This window comes from Cherax quadricarinatus, chromosome 4 (genome assembly GCF_038502225.1).
Source record: "Cherax quadricarinatus isolate ZL_2023a chromosome 4, ASM3850222v1, whole genome shotgun sequence".
Classification (NCBI taxonomy): Eukaryota; Metazoa; Arthropoda; class Malacostraca; order Decapoda; family Parastacidae; genus Cherax; species Cherax quadricarinatus.
Window position 1 is genome coordinate 13,477,813 of NC_091295.1, and position 22,351 is coordinate 13,500,163.

General features: G+C 42.7%; 1 protein-coding gene across 3 annotated transcripts in view; it reads right to left on the reverse strand.

Moving 5' to 3' along the window:
• Cul1 (cullin 1) overlaps positions 1–22,351 on the reverse strand; it is a 295,830-nt gene that overhangs the window by 272,888 nt on the left and 591 nt on the right. For 2 of the 3 annotated variants that reach the window (XM_053770358.2, XM_070094495.1), the window contains exon 2: positions 3,413–3,570. In XM_053770358.2, the coding sequence (XP_053626333.1) occupies positions 3,413–3,565 (153 nt within the window). In that variant the 5' untranslated portion in view covers positions 3,566–3,570. Of the gene's footprint in view, positions 1–3,412; positions 3,571–4,162; positions 4,294–22,351 lie in introns of those variants that run through there. The other variant, XM_070094488.1, reaches the window with a different exon arrangement.

Here is a 22,351-nt window from a genome sequence, read left to right on the forward strand (position 1 = left end):
ATGCTGCTATGTATGATAATCTATGTATGTAACAGTATGTGTGTATACATACCTGAATAAACTAACTTATTTATAAATTAAAATGTAAATTTTTTTTTTTTTTTTTCAACAAGTCGGCCGTCTCCCACCGAGGCAGGGTGACCCAAAAAAGAAAGAAAATCCCCAAAAAGAAAATACTTTCATCATCATTCAACACTTTCACCACACTCACACATTATCACTGATTTTGCAGAGGTGCTCAGAATACAACAGTTCAGAAGCATATACGTATAAAGATACACAACATATCCCTCCAAACTGCCAATATCCCAAACCCCTCCTTTAAAGTGCAGGCATTGTACTTCCCATTTCCAGGACTCAAGTCCGACTATATGAAAATAACCGGTTTCCCTGAATCCCTTCACTAAATATTACCCTGCTCACACTCCAACAGATCGTCAGGTCCCAAGTATCATTCGCCTCCATTCACTCCTATCTAATACGCTCATGCACGCTTGCTGGAAGTCCAAGCCCCTAGCCCACAAAACCTCCTTTACCCCCTCTTTCCAACCCTTTCGAGGACGACCCCTACCCCTCCTTCCTTCCTCTATAGATTTATATGCTTTCCATGTCATTCTACTTTGATCCATTCTCTCTAAATGACCATACCACCTCAACAACCCCTCTTCTGCCCTCTGACTAATGCTTTTATTAACTCCACACCTTATCCTAATTTCCACACTCCGAATTTTCTGCATAATATTTACACCACACATTGCCCTTAGACAGGACATCTCCACTGCCTCCAACCGTCTCCTCGCTGCTGCATTTACCACCCAAGCTTCACATCCATATAAGAGTGTTGGTACTACTATACTTTCATACATTCCCTTCTTTGCCTCCATAGATAACGTTTTTTGACTCCACATATACCTCAATGCACCACTCACCTTTTTTCCCTCATCAATTCTATGATTAACCTCATCCTTCATAAATCCATCTGCCGACACGTCAACTCCCAAATATCTGAAAACATTCACTTCTTCCATACTCCTCCTCCCCAATTTGATATCCAATTTTTCTTTATCTAAATCATTTGATACCCTCATCACCTTACTCTTTTCTATGTTCACTTTCAACTTTCTACCTTTACACACATTCTCAAACTCATCCACTAACCTTTGCAATTTTTCTTTAGAATCTCCCATAAGCACAGTATCATCAGCAAAAAGTAACTGTGTCAATTCCCATTTTGAATTTGATTCCCCATAATTTAATCCCACCCCTCTCCCGAACACCCTAGCATTGACTTCTTTTACAACCCCATCTATAAATATATTAAACAACCATGGTGACATTACACATCCCTGTCTAAGACCTACTTTTACCAGGAAGTATTCTCCCTCTCTTCTACACACCCTAACCCGAGCCTCACTATCCTCATAAAAGCTCTTTACAGCATTTAGTAACTTACCACCTATTCCATATACTTGCAACATCTGCCACATTGCTCCTCTATCCACTCTATCATATGCCTTTTCTAAATCCATAAATGCAATAAAAACTTCCCTACCTTTATCTAAATACTGTTCACATATATGCTTCAATGTAAACACTTGATCTACACATCCCCTACCCACTCTGAAGCCTCCCTGCTCATCCCCAATCCTACATTCTGTCTTACCTCTAATTCTTTCAATTATAACCCTACTGTATACTTTTCCTGGTATACTCAGTAAACTTATTCCTCTATAATTTTTACAATCTCTTTTGTCCCCTTTCCCTTTATATAAAGGGACTATACATGCTCTCCGCCAATCTTAGGAAATGATAGAAATGATGAAATCTGAAATGATAGAAATGAAATTTGATGGAAAACTTACAGAATTATGCTCTCGCAAAGTTAGCAGTCTCGACAATGTTTACGCATCAGCGATTTCACCCACTTTGAGCCCTATTTTCGGCCAATTCCAGTGTACTAGTCGACAAAAATCATATATATTTTGCTAGAACTCCATTTTTTCTATAGAACAAGTACAAGAAACCACCCATTTACTGATTTCAACTATCCAATAAAGTGGTCAGAAACTGGCAATTTTGCCAATTTCACACAAATTTCAGAAGATGCCAATTTCCAATTAGGGTCCAGAATAAACAAGACAGACATTCCTGGCACTAAAATAACATTTTCTTTGTTCATTAGTCACATCCCCAGGCCCCTCTTACATCTCTTTTGCTTTCCACTTTGAATTTTTATTCTCACGAAAATTAGAAGATTTACTGTTATGCAGACTACTGCATTAGTGTAAAAATTATATAAATAATATCAGCGCACTTGTGAAAGAATATCAGACTCACCAGTTGATGTGTATTGGACACTTGGCATGATTTGTTTACTTTTGATCTCTGGTAAAAATCGAACATTTCTACTACTTTGAGCTCAATTTCAAGGTACTTTTCATTATGAAACCAATCAAAATCATCTCAATTTCTGTAATATGTCTTCCATTCTATAAAATGAGACCAGGTAAACTAAAATACAACAATAAATACCATACGAAAATACACTGCAAAGTCGCTGTTTTAAACCAAAAACATGGTCAGTTTTTTTTTTCTTATTATGCACTGTGTGCTGCCAGATTTTTTTTATACTGTGCACACTGACTACATAGACTCATTCTTTCATATGTAGGCCTACCAGCTTTCTCTCACTAGATTTGAAGGTGCTAGAATTTAGGCGTACTAGTACGTCAATAACCCTGGTGCGTAAGCTGTACTAGTACGTCAGAAACCCTGAAAGGGTTAAGTGTGATAGTGTTGGTGGGTTCTGCTGCCGCCTCCACCACCACTAATATGTACGGCTTTTCTCAGTGGCCCTTATAAACCCAACAACAACAACACTTCCACCACTTACTCCTCTCATATATTATGACATTTTATTAATTCTAGAGTAGTATACATCATGTTTCTGCATTATTAATACTGTTTATTATGTCATATTAGATGAATTGTGATACACAAATAAGCCGTAGAGATATTAGCATCATACTGAGGCATAATAAACTCGCTTCCTACCTGTCTTCCATACACAAACAAGAGTCAATAAAGGTAAGTGTGATGTTAAGTGTTCATTTATCCATTTTCTTAGTGATTTATATTTATCTGTCATTGTTTGCTGCATGTATATCTATATTTAATCTTTAAAAACAAAATTTTTTTAATACTTTTGGCAGTCTGAAACGGATTAACTGGATCTCCATTGTTTCTTACGGGGAAAAGTAATTCAGCTAATGAGAAAATTGGTTAAAGGCAAGCTCTCTGGAACGGATTAATGCCCTTACCCGACGGTCCACTCTAGTAAAGAAAACAGGGTTTGAGTTAAAAAAAAAAAATCTAAAACATGAAACTACAATACATACTGCAGATATCTCACCTGCTCAATGCCTTGTCTAAGATCTCCCCAAATTTGATCTAAATCAATTTGTTTTAAACCATGAGGGTTGCTACTGGTTCCAGAACTGTTGCTAGCACTATTTCCACTACTGTTGCCTCCTGCTCCTAGGGTTCCTCCACGCTGGCCAGACATGGTGCCTGCAACATAACATGCAATTTAAAATATATAAATATAGAACAAGGATTTCATTTGTAAGTTGCTCATAGAATGAGCAAGTTACAAATGAAAGAATCAGGGTTTGATTCCTGAGCTGGGTAAGACTTGCAGGCAAGTTTCCTTGTACCTGCAGTAAATGTGTACAGCAGATCCTTGAATAATGTCATTTCATTATAACGATGAGAAAAAATTGAATGAATAAAATAAACACAAATTACTGTAAAATTAAAATTAGTAAAGTACTATACGATAATCATACAAATGCAAAACAATAAACGATGCAGTATGAAAACACTCAGCGAGCTCACCATATTTGTTACTGTTTATTTTTTAACTGCGTGGTCACAGGAGGTGCTCCTTACGTTTTTCACTTTGCAAACATTTATCCTTTGATTTAGCCTTGATGCAATGAGTGCTAAAGGTGCACTGTGCACCCCTGATGTCTATGACCACAAAAAACAGAGAAAGTGAAATTAGAAAAAAACTAAGCTTTAGAGAGATTTGACGTTTAACAGTGAGGTGAGGTTTCATTATACATTATTTCATTTGAAGTCTCAATTTCCAAGAACTTACTGATGACATTAAGTGAGGACTTGCTGTACAGTATCTGGATGTTAGAACGTTGTGGGTCACATCAGGGGCAGAAGAATGCCTTTGACAGGGGCTGAGTGGGATAACAGATGTGGGATAACAGCTAATAACCTGTAAATTCAATTCATACTAAAAAAAAGTTTAAGCAATTTCAATTGCAGTTGTCAAAAAATATAAAATGCAATTTAAGTATACTCGACATAGTGCATCAAATAATGTATCATCTCGGATGGTTTCTCTTTTCTTTTTGAAAGAAAATCTCTATACTAATTATTCTATCAAAATCCACCCTTTTTCAACTGTGGGTAAGAAAACAATGAGAAGAATTTTAACTATTTTAAATCTTTCATTTCCATAGTCCTTGTGCAGAAATAAGTCACTCAAGCCTGCAGTTCCTCATGTAATTCTATGTCATGAGCTCAGCTCACTCAGGTAAGCTGTGAGCAGTACATTTTGGCCTAGATATGAGGGAACGAGGTTGCGCATTAAGTGTGCACACACTGCATGATGGGAAAAACAAAACTGACCACATATTAGGTTTAAAATTGTGACTGAGGTGTGTTTTCAGTTGATTTTTATGGTTTTACTGACTGTTCCTTGGTATCATTTGATAGAATGCAAGATACACTGAAATAGAGACAATTTTCATTTGTTTCAGGAATTAAGTACAGTGGACCCCCGGTATTCAATGGCATCAGTATTCGATAAATCCGGTATTCGATGCATTTTAACGCAAAAATTTTGCCTCAGTATCTGATTGAAAACCCAGTACTATTCGATACGATTCGTACGAGACGTGTCCACGTGTGGCCTGAACTGCCCTGTGTGTGCCAGTGTTTACAAGCCGGCCATTGTGCGCGCATCTAAGGATACATTCGGTACATTCTATATTATCACTGTTTCTGGTGCTTGTTTCTGCAGAGTAAGTCACCATGGGCCCCAAGAAAGCTTCTTAGTGCCAACCCTGTGGTAAAAAGGGTGAGAATTAGTATGGAAATTAAGAAAGATTTTGAAGGGTTTGGGGCTAACCCTGAGAAGCCTATGCCAGTTGTGGAATCCATTGTGCCTACTTCAAAAATTAAGGAAATGTGTGCACAGTGGGTTGAACTGCAAACGTTTATGGATGAAAATCACAGTAACACAGCTATTGCAAGCCGTGTTGGTGACTATTACAATGACAATGTTATGGCCCATTTTAGACAAATTGTAAAGGAACGGGAGGTACAGAGCTCTATGGACAGATTTGTTGTGTGACAGAGGTCCAGTGACTCAAGCTGGTCCTAGTGGCATTAAAAGAAGGGAAGTAACCCCTGAAAAGGACTTGACACCTGAAGTCCTAATGGAAGGGGATTCCCCTTCTAAACATTAACACCATCCACACTCTCCCCTCCTCCCATCCCATCAATCATCACCAGATCTTCAATAAAGGTAAGTGTCATGTAATTGTACATGTCTTCTTCAGTTTGTGTGTATTAAAATTAATATTTCATGTGGTAAAATTTTTTTTTTCATACTTTGGGGTGTCAGGAACGGATTATTTTGATTTCCATTATTTCTTATGGGGAAAATTAATTTGGCTAACGACAATTTCGCGTAACGTTGAGCTCTCAGGAACGGATTAATATCGTTAGGCGAGGTTCCACTGTATACTGATAACTGGTACACAAGCTCTTTACTCAGCGATTTCTTGCGAGTGAACATGACAGATGTGTGTGGCACAGTGTGTTCTAATCATAAACATATGCCCAGGTTCAACACAGGCACTTGTGGTGGTGAGGTGCAGGTGTTTACTGCCAATGATATCATGGCATTACGGTGGCATGACAAACAAGATGTCACATTGTTGATAACCATTCACCATAACGAAATGCAAGACAGTGCCAAAATTGATAGAGTGACTAATGAACGTATTCAAAAACCAGTGACAGTGATTGATTATACACAAAACATGCAATTGCTTGACAAATGTGACATGCAGACTGGCTTTGTTGATTGTGTTCGTAAGAATTACAAGTGGTACATGAAACTTTTCTTCCATCTCATGGACATTTCAATGCTCAATGCATATAATATGTACCAAATGAAGACTGGCAACAGACCACCGTATGTTGAATTTTGTTTGTCTTGTCAGACAACTCATAATGAAGTACCAGGTAACAATACCTGCTATACAAAACCGTCCTCGAACTCCTCAGGAAATACCCAAGCATTTGAGGAGGGAAGGTGATCACTTCATAATACAGCTTCCTGCAACTAAGAAAAAATTTGCTCAGAAGAGGTGTGTTGTCTGTGCACAAACAAAACGACGGCAACAAAGACGCAAAGACACTCGGTTTATGTGCGAGGAATGTAAGGTACCTCTGTGCATGATACCTTGTTTCAAGGAGTTCCACAAGCTGCAGCAGTTCTAAAACATGTCCAGTGATTGTACATATGTAAATATATGATAGAACATTAGTACATACAGTGAACCCCCCAACTTACGATCAGCTCCCAACAAGAACAATTATGTAAGTGTATTTTTGTAAGTGCTTCTTTAAGTGCATTTTTGGGGGTGTGAAATGGACTAAGCTAATTTACAATATTCCTTATGGGAGCAAATTCGTTTGGTAACGGCACCCAAACAGCCTTCTGGAACGAATAAATATTGTAAGTCGAGGGTCCACTGTATTATACAAGATTCGTGCATGTTTATTGTAATAAACAAAAGTGGTAAATATTATAATAATAACTTTAGTGCAGTTATTGTGTTCAATACAGTGAGTGTATATATTTTCTTTTTTTTTTTTTCAACAAGTCGGCCGTCTCCCACCGAGGCAGGGTGACCCAAAAAAGAAAGAAAATCCCCAAAAAGAAAATACTTTCATCATCATTCAACACTTTCACCACACTCGCACATTATCACTGTTTTTGCAGAGGTGCTCAGAATACAACAGTTTAGAAGCATACACATATAAAGATACACAACATATCCCTCCAAACTGCCAATATCCCAAACCCCTCCTTTAAAGTGCAGGCATTGTACTTCCCATTTCCAGGACTCAAGTCCGACTATATGAAAATAACCAGTTTCCCTGAATCCCTTCACTAAATATTACCCTGCTCACACTCCAACAGATCGTCAGGTCCCAAGTACCATTTGTCTCCATTCACTCCTATCTAACATGCTCACGCACGCTTGCTGGAAGTCCAAGCCCCTTGCCCACAAAACCTCCTTTACCCCCTCTCTCCAACCCTTTCGAGGACGACCCCTACCCCGCCTTCCTTCCCCTATAGATTTATATGCTTTCCATGTCATTCTACTTTGATCCATTCTCTCTAAATGACCAAACCACCTCAACAACCCCTCTTCTGCCCTCTGACTAATACTTTTATTAACTCCACACCTTTTCCTAATTTCCACACTCCGAATTTTCTGCATAATATTTACACCACACATTGCCCTTCAACAGGACATCTCCACTGCCTCCAACTGTCTCCTCGCTGCTGCATTTACCACCCAAGCTTCACACCCATATAAGAGTGTTGGTACATTATATTATTACATTATACATACATTATATAAAGTATTGGTCTCATAGGCCACAAATGTACTAGAAAAAGAAAAAAATTAGAAAAGAAAAAAGTATAAAAAATGTAAAATAAAGAGATGCGAGTTGGTGGAAATCACGAATGTTGCCACCACCTGGTCATTTTGGGTCAACTTCTCGTCTCTGTATCTCGGTAAGTACTGATCAGAATTTTTTTGTTTGTTTTATTACCTTCACAAAAATATAATCTAATTCTGTAAGAATTTTTTTTTTTTTCAAAATTTCTTGCACACTGGGGCACCCCTTCCGATTTTGCCTTTGGACCCTGAAAGGGTTAACAATTTTTATGTTATTTATATTGTTTATTATGTCATATTAGATCAATTGTGATAGGCAAATAAGCTGTAGTGCTGATATTAGTGTAATAAAGCATATTCTCCTGCATCATGAGACTGAGCTCATGGCAACCGACAGTGGCTTCAAAGCCACATTATCTTTAATGGACATTGTACTGTGTCGGTGCTTTACACAATAAGCATTTCTTTTATTCATTGGAACCATGGCTAGGGCTAAAAGTAAGCAGGTTATAACAATAAATGGAGAAAAAGAAATTAGAATGACTTATGCAGCAAACTGCACCAAACAGTAGCAGTAGGTTGGTGTGGCGACCCTGGAAATTTGAAATTATGCTAGCCAAAATTAGTGCCAAATAACTGAACTAACCGAATAACTGATTGCCGGATTTGTGATGGCAGATCTGTGTTCTTATTCTCATGTACTAGTAATCATAATTTAGTTTTAAGGCTGCTTGAAATCCCTTGCATAATAAGGGGCTTTCTATAAAGTAGTTTACGTATGTCAATTACCCTAACAGTATAACGTACAGTACTCTATTTTATGAAATGTTTTTTTTCTTTATTAAACTACTTACTGCCAGTAAATCTACATATAAATGCAGTTTTTGGATGTTTATAACCATCTTGCATAGTAACATTTAACCCTTCGAGGGTCGACAGACCCTCTCCAAGACTCATTCTCAGGGTCAGCCAAATTTAAAAAAAAAAAAAATTCTTATGAAAAGATAGAGAATCTTTTCCCAATCATAATGACACCAAAAGTATGAAATCTGATGGAAAACTTACGGAATTATGCTCTCGCGAAGTTAGCAGTCTCGGCGATGTTTACACATCGTCGATTTTGCCCATTTTAAGCCCCATTTTAGGCCAATTCTATTGTACTAGTCGACAAAAAATATGAATATTTCATTAGAACTCCATTTTTTCTATCGAATGAGTACAAGAAACCACCCATTTACCAATTTCAACTACCCAATACAGTGGTCAGAATTTAGCAATTTTGCCAATTTCACACAAATTTCAAAAGATGCCAATTTCCGAATAGGGTCCAGAATAAACAAGAAAGACATTCCTGGCACTAAAATGACATTTTCCCTGTTCGTTAGTCACGTCTCAAGGCCCCTCTTGCATTCTTTTGCTTTCCACTTTGATTTTTTATTCTCACAAAAGTTAGAAGATTTACTGTTATGCAGACTACTGAATTAGTGTAAAAAATTGTATAAATAATATTGGCGCACTTGCGAAAGAATATTAGACTCACCAGTTGACGTGTATTGGATGCTTGGCATGATTTGTTTACTTTTGAACTTTGGTAAAAATCGAACATTTCTGCTACTTTGAGCTCAATTTCAAGGTACTTTTCATTGTAAAACCAGTCAAAATCATCTCAATTTCTGTAATATGTCTTCCATTCTATAAAATGAGACCAGGAAAAATAGAATACAGCAATAAATACCATACAAAAATACAGTGCAAAGTCCCCGTTTTATTCCAAAAAAACGGTCAAAGTTTTTTTTTTCTCATTATGCACTGTGTGCTGCAGGATTTTTTTTATACTGTGCACACTGACCACATAGACCCATTCTTTCATATGTAGGCCTACCAGCTTTCTCCCACTAGATTTGAGGGTGCTAGAATTTAGGCGTACTAGTATGTCAAAAACCCTTGGTCGTAAGCCGTACTAGTACGGCTGAAACCCTCAAAGGGTTAAATAACCAAGTAGAGCAAAAAACAAAAACAGTTACTTATTTCCTTCGATGACTGAGATCTACATTACTTAGTTTTTAAGTGCCATGGAAGAGTGAATAACCATGGCACTTATAAACTGAATAATGAAGATCTCAATCACTCTGAATGCAAAAAAGATTTAAAGAGCTCTGGGTAGAGGTAATCTATAGCAAGACAAGAGTGATGAAGTGTTCACAATAAAGCTAATACAATTCTTGGTTTCATATCAAGAAGTATAATTAATAGGAATCCCTTATTTATACTTCCAGTTTATACATCCTTATTAAGACCTAAGACCTCATTTAAATTATGCCATGCAGATCTGGTCACCGTATTACAGAATGTACATAAATGTTCTGGAAGGCAGAGAAGGATGATGAGGTTGATTCCACACATTAGAAATCATCTCTGTGAAAACAAACCTAGGGCACAGAATCTGCACTCTGGAAAGGAATAGAATTGGAGAGGATATAACTGATGTGAATAAAGGGTAGATAGATTTTGCTTTTCAATTAGTCGGCTGTCTCCCACCGAGGCAGGGTGACCCAAAAAGAAAGAAAATCGCCAAAAAGAAAATACTTTCATCATTGAACACTTTCACCTCGCTCACACATAATCGCTGACTTTACAGAGGTGCCCAGATACAACAGTTTAGAAGCATATATAAAGTTATGTAACATACCCCTCCAAACTGCCAATATCCCAAACCCCTCCCCTTTGACTGTTTCGGCCATATATATACTTCTTACAAGCCAGTGTTTCAGACATTTATGCAGTGGACCCCCGGTATTCGATGGCATCGGTATTCGATAAATCCGGTATTCGATGCATTATATCGCAAAAAATTTCCTCGGTATTCGATACGATTCATACAAGACCTGTCCACATGTGGCCTGAACTGCCCCTTGTGTGCCAGTGTTTACAAGCCAGCCAGTGTGCGCGTGTCAGCATAGTTGCTGATCCCCGTGTTGTATAGCATAGCATATAGTATCATCCATGTGCTTTAGATAGGAGATCCCTTTTAGGCCTGTGACTGTGAAGTCACGGGATGCGCATGTGTACGTTCGTACCTCTGCCCCGGTCTCAGTCGGCGTAGACATACAGGCTAAGACAGGCAGAGGCTGGGCTCCATTTCTCGTCATCACAGTCTGACAATATATGTTACCATCCAACAAGTGTGTCTACCTTCAACCCTTGATATCTCCATTTAAGAACCCCTACGATAAATGGTGACAGCGGTGTGGGCGTAAAATTGATAATTACGCCGATGTACAGAGATTTCTTTCGACCAGCAAGATGGCCATTTCGTGTCGCCAGTAGGCCGACCTACTCAAGCCAGCTATTTTCTCAAGCTTCTACCAGCCACTACATTATTCACTGGTCGGTCTCTTTGTATTAGTGTTTATCTGCTTATTTGCATCACTCCCGAGGGGTTGACCCGAGTTTGCAAAATAAGCCAGCTTCCAGTCTGTGGTGAGGGAGCCCAGTCGAGCCTAGTCTATTTCATCCAGTTCCTTTGCCTGCCAAGCCAGCTTCCACCCCTGCTGTGCTCATCGTGTGAAGTTATCAAGCTATTCTGTGTGAAGGGTTAAGATAAGCCAGCTAGCAACTAACCCAGGTGTCTTACCCCAGTACTCAAGCAAGCCACCTGAGTAGTCTTCATCGCTTGTGATTCAAGCTCCAAGCAATTCTGAGTGCTCCTTTTCATCCTTGTGGTGTTGTGGTATTTCATGGGTGTATTTAAAGCTAGCCAGCTTAGAATATCTTCGCGGCAGTGTGGATGTTCTCAGCGAGGCTTACGCCGTTCAACCCATAGGCCCAACCACCCATGACCACGTGTGCCTCACCACGCGGTCTCAGACGCCTTAGCCCTGTTATGCCCACAAACCCAACCACACTCACTGTGTTGTGGTACTCACTCAACCTCTACCAGTGTTTTGGCGCACTACTAAGGGTTGTAGCACCATATTTTAAGGACCACATAGGGGGTCAAGAGCTAGTGTGTGTTTCGCGCCACCGTTAAAAGCCTCCTGTGCGAGTTCATCGTCGATGTAAGCGCAATTCTACGATCACATGTGCAGAGGACAGCAGCAAGACGACATAAACACTCCTCTACTCTCCACTACCATCAACTTTATTCTACACCAAGTCGTTACAGTGATAATTAATATCTTTTTCATAAAGACATTTGCGAGTGTTGAGACATTCCTTTTGTGTTTCCAGTTATTTTTTTCTTAGTGACATTCAGTGACTCTCGTTCAGACTCAGTGTTTGTTTGCAATAATCTTTTAATCTCCTTAATTCAGTGTTAATTTTCGTGCATTATCTTATGTCTGTTGTGTTGTGTGTCTTTTTATACACTTGAAGTAAGTACTTAGTGTTTTTCCTTTGTTGTGTGCAACATATGAGCAGTATAGAATTTGTTTCCACTTCAGAATCACCTTGTGTTCTCAGTATTCCAGTGAAGTATTTCAGTAATTTATCAGCTTTATTCTGCATCACAACTCAGTGTTGTCTGTTATAATTTTTTCTTCCCAGCATTTGTGTATTTTTGTTTTGTTCCCTGTGTGTTGAACATTCTTGTGTTCATATTCTTTCATTTAGCCAGTGTTTAATTTGTCTTATTTCCACAGACAATAGTGCCATTATTTTGTGCAAGCAAAGAAATCATTTTTTACAAAATTTTTCACACATCAAGTTTCATTGCAAGACAAATTCTAGTACAGTGGACCCCTGCATAACGATTACCTCCAAATGTGACCAATTATGTAAGTGTATTTATGTAAGTGCGTTTATACGTGTATGTTTGGGGGTCTGAAATGGACTAATCTACTTCACGATATTTCTTATGGGAACAAATTCGGTCAGTACTGGCACCTGAACATACTTCTGGAGTGAAAAAATATCGTTAACCGGGGGTCCACTGTATTGTGTTTATGTTGATGTGTTGTGTTCTGCATCACTGTAAGTGTTCAAACTTTTTGTTCTGTGTTTTAGCACCTATTATTTTTTTCATGTTTCATTGAACAAATTCACTCTTAGTGCAATTTTTAAGTTCTTCTTTTAGAGTAAATTGTTCTTTTGCTTGTTAAGTGTTGCATGAGTGCAGTTAAGAGTTAAAGTGTTCATTCCTTGATATATTTCTTTTCTTGTGTGTGTAATAATTTTTATTATTGCACTTTGACTCATTTTGCAATAATTCTTGTGCAAATATTGTGTTGCCATTAAAGTTTTTCTTGCAGAGATTCTATGCAGTGTTTTGCAATACTTTTTGATTGGCAATTATTTGCAATATTGCTACAGTTTATTTCAGTGCAGTTTCTTATGCTCTGTTCTGTGCATAATATTTTATTCTGTGCCATTTTATTTTATTCAAGCTTTATTGAGTCCATTTTATCATTTTATTGTGTGTCCCTGTTGCATTGAAAGTAAAGACAACTCACTGTGCCATTTATTCAATTTAAAGTAAAAGTTGAGCAAATCAGATTTGAGTGAAGTACAAGTTCTCTTGATTTTCAAAGTGTTGTTCATTCAGTTGCATATTTTTCTTGTGTGAGTTCTTTGCTTACTGTGTGACCTGTCAATTTTTAATTACTTATGCAGAATAGTTAAGCATTTTTTTTTTCCCCATTTAAGTTCATTGTGTTGTGTATTCCTCAGCTACATTTTCTTTTGTTTCTCTAAATTCTTGTTTTACGTTTTTGCAAATATGTCTCAAGTTTTCTCAAGCGATGCCTCAGCACATGCCGCTAGTACAACCATTAATGCGTCAGCCCAAAATTAGAGTAACTCCTTATCAAACAATAGATATACTCAGACTTCTAGCCTGCGTAATTTCAGTCGTGATCCTTATGATGCTATGCCATTGTTCAATGGTAATCCAGACAACCTTGAAGGTTGGTTTACCGCAGTTAGAGCCAGAGCTGATGCTTCAGTTGATGGTCTTCCATCTGAGAGCTGTTTGATCAGTATCGGAAAGGAGAGTCTAGCCCGTTCTCCAGCAGCCTCACATGTATTTAACTTAATTCGTATGAAGGACTTCCAAGATCTAACCAGGTGGCAAGATTATGAACAGTTAATTCGCAATTATCTTGAACCGGTGCAAGAAACCGATCCATTCGTTGTTCTCAAAGAATGGGTTTGCACAGCTCCGAGACCAGAAGAGTCATTAGACGAGTTTGCTCTTCGTCTTAGTAACCTAATGTCCTCATTCGTTAAAGCGAGTCAAAATTCCAAGTACCTTAAAGATAACGATAAACCAACCCTTGAAGGGTTTGCCAAATTAGCTGCATTTGGAGTTATTAAACAACTAATGCCACCGACATCTATGTATGTATACAATTCAAGTCCGCTAGATGCTACTATGGGACCGCTTGCAGCTCTAATCCATGTACGAAATTTGTGTCCCGAGGGAACCTTCCCTTATCGTAAGTCTATGCCAAACACCTTGTCCACCCCTGTACTTCCTCTAGTTTGTGCTACCACCAAAACTCCCAACCTTAATCACTCGCGTCCATCATCCAAAGCAAGTGTTAAGAGCCATCATTCCCGTAGCACCCGTAGTATGTACAGTACCCACAATCAAAGAGCTTGCTACAATTGTGGTTACCGTGGCCATATCGCTATTAATTGTCATGACAGTCACCCTAAGAAGCGTCGTACTGATGATGAGTACCAGTCAGATCTTCCCTACTGTACTTATCATAGAATTCATGGACATGACACATCTGAGTGCAATGCTCTCTACAACATGAAGTACTTTAGATCCTTCCGTGGCCGTTTCAACCGCAGAGCCAGGAGAGGAAACAGACGTCGTGGTTCACAAACTAACCAGAACCAGGCTCATTCTTCCAATTCGGGGGAATCCGAGCGCCCAAGTCTACTCGTCCAGTCGTGACAGTAGTAGGTGATAACGAGTACACCATCCAAGTCCAAAATTCCTATGAAACCTTATCCAGCCTTGAGATTGACAGCCCTGCTGTTGATGCTGCTTCACACGTCTCTGACGTAGAGGAATTTGGGGATGAAGTAGAAAACCCCTTCTCCGATGACAACCCACCTTTCTGTTTGCATATAACTCCTAACGAAACGATTGGTCCTTTAGTACAAGCTTCTGTCCATAATGCGCCCGTTCATGTGTTCATGGACTCTGGTGCGCAAGTTAATATCATTAGGTCTAGCTTGTTTAAAGAGAAGCAGTTACGACGTGTCCTCGTTGAACCAACTACTGTAACCTCCCTTAGTGGAGTAGCTGGTTCTCTTCTGTGAGTCCGAGGTCAGACTTCGCTCACCTTTACTATCCAAGGAAGAGACTTTACTGCTGCTTTTCTTGTCGTCGACCAGATTACTTTCCCTGGTGACCTTCTACTGGGATTTGCTTCCATGCGAGACTTACGCATTGTGCTCGACCCGTACCGATGGCATGCCCAAATTAACGACTTGATCGTTCCATTTTGGGGTTACCAACTTGGATCAGAAATCTGTCATACTGCTGCAGAGTATGATGTACGGATTAAGTCCTTACAAGCCAATGCATTCTCCAGTAGCGTACCCAAGCGGTCAGGCACTAGTAACTCTGTCACTCCCATCTGTGTTCCGCCTACACCTTCAGACTTGCAAGATAGTGTTCCGTTGCCTCAAGTGTCCAAGGACACTCAGACTGCCTTGAGTGCACAGCCTATCCCTGCAATGACTGCTAGTTAGAGTAGTAGTTTCTCCACAGGGGATGCCTTGTCAGAAAACGATTACTTGAAACTAGTAATGCCATCTCTTGTTGATGTCACATGCCGTCTGCAGAAAGAAGTCTCTGTTGCGGCTAGTGCTCTAACTAGAGTGTCTGTTGTTGTTCCTAATGTTCCAGATGGTGGTAACGTCCTAGTTGACAGTGATTCCTGCAAGGTCAAGGGTTTATTTGTTGAACCTTCCTTACATGTAGTAAGAGACAGCAAGATCCATTTACTCCTTGCTAACACTTCGGGTCACAGTGTTCGTCTCAGAGCAAATACCAACCTTGTTGACCTAGTTCACTATCCTTACCGTGCCACCTGACCAGTGGGTCGGTGCTATTTCAACAGTGGAGACCTCACCCACTCCGCTGGATCAATCTATCCCACCAGTTGAGGAGAAAGACTTAGCTCCCACTGATTTCCCAGACGAAGTCCAGCGCTTGCTAACGCTGTTGAACAAACGTCGTACAGCCATTGCCTTACCAGGTGAGAAGATGGGTATAACGAACTTATTGTCCCATCGTATTCCACTTGAACCTGGTACTAGACCTATTTATATACCTGCGTACAGAATGCCTCATTCCCAAGCTGCTATCGCAGAGGAACTGATCAGATGCTCAATGATGGAGTTATTGCACATAGCAATTCACCCTGGAATGCGCCCTTGATCCTAGTGCCTAAGAAGGACGGCACTTGGTGCCCGGTGATTGACATTAGGAAGTTAAATGCGAAAACCATTCCAGATCGCTTTCCACTTCCTGTACTAGGTGACCTTTTACACAATATCGGAGATAACAAAGTCTTCTCAACCCTGGACTTGTTACAAGGGTTTTGGCAAGTCCCTCTTCACGAGGACAGCCAAGAGTTAACTGCATTCTCCACTCCCACAGGTCATTATCACTTCCTCCGTATGGCTTTTGGATTACGATCGTCTCCTATCATGTTCTCTAGACTCATGACCAACATCTTTATAGAGGTCTTATAGGTAAAGCACTTATGGTGTACTTAGACGACGTAATCGTCATGTCCGAAGATGTAGACACACACCTGAAAAGACTTGATATAGTACTTGGCAAGCTTGAAGAAGCCAATTTAAAGATCAAACTGTCCAAATGTCAATTTTTCAGATCAGAAATAAAGTTTCTGGGTCACGCACTCACTCCTGGAGGGGTTACGACTGATCAAAGTAAAGTAACTGCAGTACACTAAATTTTCCAACTCCCAAAACTGCTGATGCCATAAGATCCTTTATGGGCTTAGCAGGTTTTTATAGATCTTTCATTGCCAATTTTTCTTCCATAGCTGCTCCGCTAACTGAATTGCTTAAGAAAGATGCTCCTTTTGTTTGGACCTTCCGTCAAGAAAGAGCATTCCAAACTCTAGAAGAAAAGTTAACATCTGCTCCAATTTTGAAATTCCCAGATTTTTCTAAGCCTTTCTATCTAACAACTGATGCTAGTTCAATTGGCATAGGTGCCGTACTAGCTCAGAAGACTGATGGCAAGTACAACGCAGTTGCATTTGCTAGCCGAGTCCTTACGAAGGCTGAATGTAATTATACAGTAATGGAGCAAGAAGCTTTAGCAATAGTATGGTCTTTAAAGCACTTCCGAGACATTATTTACCAGTACCCTGTTCATGTCTTGACAGACCATGCGCCACTGATACCTTTATTCCAGAACAAACAGCCTACTGGAAGGTTAGCCAGATGGACCTTGACTATCCAAGAGTTCAATCCCACTTTTGAACATTTACCTGCCAAGTCGAATGTAGTCGCAGATGCTTTATTGCGACACGTTAGTGTAGTTACTGCAGATCCTCCATTTACTGTCGAGGATGTCAAAAATGCCCAAAGAACAGATCCCATGTGGTCTGGTGTGATTCGATTCCTGCTCCAGGAAGATCTTATTCTTACTGTGAAGCCACCAGCACCCATTAGTGACTTTGTAATGAGCCAAGAATTACTGTATCGAACAGCCGAGTTGGGTACTCCAAGTAGAAGAGTGTACCAGTTAGTAATTCCACAGTCACTAGTGAATGTAGCTCTGCAGCTAGTTCATGATGCACCAGGTGTTGCACACCCTGGTATGGATCGTTCTGTGAAACAAGCCAGAATGAAATACTTTTGGCCACGTATGGCAACTGACATTTCCGAGTATGTTAAGAAACGTAGTGTCTGTATGCAACATAAAGGAAATGTCAATAGTCCTAATCCAATCCAAGTGCACCCAACCACTAGCGAACCGTGGGAAAGAGTTGCCCTTGACTTGTTAACCAATTTTAAATGTTCCCTCCAAGGCAACAAACATCTGTGTGTTATGGTAGACCATTTCACCAGATATTGTGAGTTAGTTCCTATTGCAGATAAGACTGCAGAGACAGTAGCTAAAGCATTTAAAGAATGCATTATCTGCAGGCATACCACCCCTAAGTCCTTAGTAACAGATAATGGAGGTGAATTCTGTAATGAGATTCTTGAAAATTTGTGTACTTTATACAAGATCTCTAAATCCAGCATTGTTCCTCATCATCCTGTCAGCAATGGGTTAGCCGAAAGAACCAATAAGAAAGTACTTGATGTCCTGAGAGCCACTATCAACCCCAATAGTGAAACTTGGGATGAAGTCAAAGCAGATGTCCAATGTGCCATAAATTCTGCTTACAATGCTTCCATAGGTGATATGCCACATTATGCATTGTATGGTGTACACAAGCGTTTACCCTATGAGTTGTTATATTCCACTCCGAAACCTAATTACAACCCTGATGATTTCGTAGCAACTCGTACCAGCATGGCTCCCACACCCATCCTGTACTCCACCAGAGCACTCCCACACCCATCCTGTACCCCACCAGAGCACTCCCACACCCATCCTGTACTCCACCAGAGCACTCCCACACCCATCCTGTACTCCACCAGAGCACTCCCACACCCATCCTGTACTCCACCAGAGCACTCCCACACCCATCCTGTACTCCACCAGAGCACTCCCACACCCATCCTGTACTCCACCAGAGCACTCCCACACCCATCCTGTACTCCACCAGAGCACTCCCACACCCATCCTGTACTCCACCAGAGCACTCCCACACCCATCCTGTACTCCACCAGAGCACTCCCACACCCATCCTGTACTCCACCAGAGCACTCCCACACCCATCCTGTACTCCACCAGAGCACTCCCACACCCATCCTGTACTCCACCAGAGCACTCCCACACCCATCCTGTACTCCACCAGAGCACTCCCACACCCATCCTGTACTCCACCAGAGCACTCCCACACCCATCCTGTACTCCACCAGAGCACTCCCACACCCATCCTGTACTCCACCAGAGCATCCCAACACCCATCCTGTACTCCACCAGAGCATCCCAACACCCATCCTGTACTCCACAAGAGCATCCCAACACCCATCCTGTACTCCACAAGAGCATCCCAACACCCATCCTGTACTCCACCAGAGCACTCCCACACGCACCCTGTACTCCACCAGAGCACTCCCACACGCACCCTGTACTCCACCAGAGCACTCCCACACCCATCCTGTACTCCACCAGAGCACTCCCACACCCATCCTGTACTCCACCAGAGCACTCCCACACCCATCCTGTACTCCACCAGAGCACTCCCACACCCATCCTGTACTCCACCAGAGCACTCCCACACCCATCCTGTACTCCACCAGAGCACTCCCACACCCATCCTGTACTCCACCAGAGCACTCCCACACCCATCCTGTACTCAACCAGAGCATCCCAACACCCATCCTGTACTCAACCAGAGCATCCCAACACCCATCCTGTACTCCACCTGAGCACTCCCACACCCATCCTGTACTCCACCAGAGCACTCCCACACCCACCCTGTACTCCACCAGAGCACTCCCACACCCACCCTGTACTCCACCAGAGCACTCCCACACCCACCCTGTACTCCACCAGAGCACTCCCACACCCATCCTGTACTCCACCAGAGCACTCCCACACCCATCCTGTACTCCACCAGAGCACTCCCACACCCATCCTGTACTCCACCAGAGCACTCCCACACCCATCCTGTACTCCACCGGAGCACTCCCACACCCATCCTGTACTCCACCGGAGCACTCCCACACCCATCCTGTACTCCACCGGCGCACTCCCACCCACATCCTGTACTCCACCGGAGCACTCCCACACCCATCCTGTACTCCACCAGAGCACTCCCACCCCCCTCCTGTACTCTACCAGAGCACTCCCACACCCATCCTGTACTCTACCAGAGCACTCCCACACCCATCCTGTACTCTACCGGAGCACTCCCACACCCATCCTGTACTCTACCGGAGCACTCCCACACCCATCCTGTACTCTACCGGAGCACTCCCACACCCATCCTGTACTCTACCGGAGCACTCCCACACCCATCCTGTACTCTACCGGAGCACTCCCACACCCATCCTGTACTCTACCGGAGCACTCCCACACCCATCCTGTACTCTACCAGAGCACTCCCACACCCATCCTGTACTCTACCAGAGCACTCCCACACCCATCCTGTACTCTACCAGAGCACTCCCACACCCATCCTGTACTCTACCAGAGCACTCCCACACCCATCCTGTACTCTACCAGAGCACTCCCACACCCATCCTGTACTCTACCAGAGCACTCCCACACCCATCCTGTACTCTACCAGAGCACTCCCACACCCATCCTGTACTCTACCAGAGCACTCCCACACCCATCCTGTACTCTACCAGAGCACTCCCACACCCATCCTGTACTCTACCAGAGCACTCCCACACCCATCCTGTACTCTACCAGAGCACTCCCACACCCATCCTGTACTCTACCAGAGCACTCCCACACCCATCCTGTACTCTACCAGAGCACTCCCACACCCATCCTGTACTCTACCAGAGCACTCCCACACCCATCCTGTACTCTACCAGAGCACTCCCACACCCATCCTGTACTCTACCAGAGCACTCCCACACCCATCCTGTACTCTACCAGAGCACTCCCACACCCATCCTGTACTCTACCAGAGCACTCCCACACCCATCCTGTACTCTACCAGAGCACTCCCACACCCATCCTGTACTCTACCAGAGCACTCCCACACCCATCCTGTACTCTACCAGAGCACTCCCACACCCATCCTGTACTCTACCAGAGCACTCCCACACCCATCCTGTACTCTACCAGAGCACTCCCACACCCATCCTGTACTCTACCAGAGCACTCCCACACCCATCCTGTACTCTACCAGAGCACTCCCACACCCATCCTGTACTCTACCAGAGCACTCCCACACCCATCCTGTACTCTACCAGAGCACTCCCACACCCATCCTGTACTCTACCAGAGCACTCCCACACCCATCCTGTACTCTACCAGAGCACTCCCACACCCATCCTGTACTCTACCAGAGCACTCCCACACCCATCCTGTACTCTACCAGAGCACTCCCACACCCATCCTGTACTCTACCAGAGCACTCCCACACCCATCCTGTACTCTACCAGAGCACTCCCACACCCATCCTGTACTCTACCAGAGCACTCCCACACCCATCCTGTACTCTACCAGAGCACTCCCACACCCATCCTGTACTCTACCAGACCACTCCCACACCCATCCTGTACCCTGCCAGAGCACTCCCACACCCATCCTGTACTCTACCAGAGCATCCCAACACCCATCCTGTACTCTACCAGAGCACTCCCACACCCATCCTGTACTCTACCAGAGCACTCCCAACACCCATCCTGTACTCTACCAGAGCATCCCAACACCCATCCTGTACCCTACCAGAGCACTCCCACACCCATCCTGTACCCTACCAGAGCACTCCCACCCCCATCCTGTACCCTACCAGAGCACTCCCACCCCCATCCTGTACCCTACCATAGCACTCCCACACCCCTCCTGTACCCTACCAGAGCACTCCCACACCCATCCTGTACCCTACCAGAGCACTCCCACACCCATCCTGTACCCTACCAGAGCACTCCCACACCCATCCTGTACCCTACCAGAGCACTCCCACACCCATCCTGTACCCTACCATAGCACTCCCACACCCATCCTGTACTCTACCAGAGCACTCCCACACCCATCCTGTACTCTACCAGAGCACTCCCACACCCATCCTGTACTCTACCAGAGCACTCCCACACCCATCCTGTACCCTACCAGAGCACTCCCACACCCATCCTGTACCCTACCAGAGCACTCCCCACACCCATCCTGTACTCTACCAGAGCACTCCCACACCCATCCTGTACTTTACCAGAGCACTCCCACACCCATCCTGTACTTTACCAGAGCACTCCCACACCCATCCTGTACTCTACCAGAGCATCCCAACACCCATCCTGTACCCTACCAGAGCACTCCCACACCCATCCTGTACCCTACCAGAGCACTCCCACACCCATCCTGTACTTTACCAGAGCACTCCCACACCCATCCTGTACTTTACCAGAGCACTCCCACACCCATCCTGTACTCTACCAGAGCATCCTAACACCCATCCTGTACTCTACCAGAGCATCCCAACACCCATCCTGTACTTTACCAGAGCACTCCCACACCCATCCTGTACTCTACCAGAGCATCCTAACACCCATCCTGTACTCTACCAGAGCATCCTAACACCCATCCTGTACTCTACCAGAGCACTCCCACACCCATCCTGTACTCTACCAGAGCATCCCAACATCCATCCTGCACTCCACCAGAGCACTCCAACACCTTGTGTATTATTATTATAATCAAAAAAGAAGCGCTAAGCCACAAGGGCTATACAGCAACACCTTGTGTAGCCTTAAAATTATGTTAG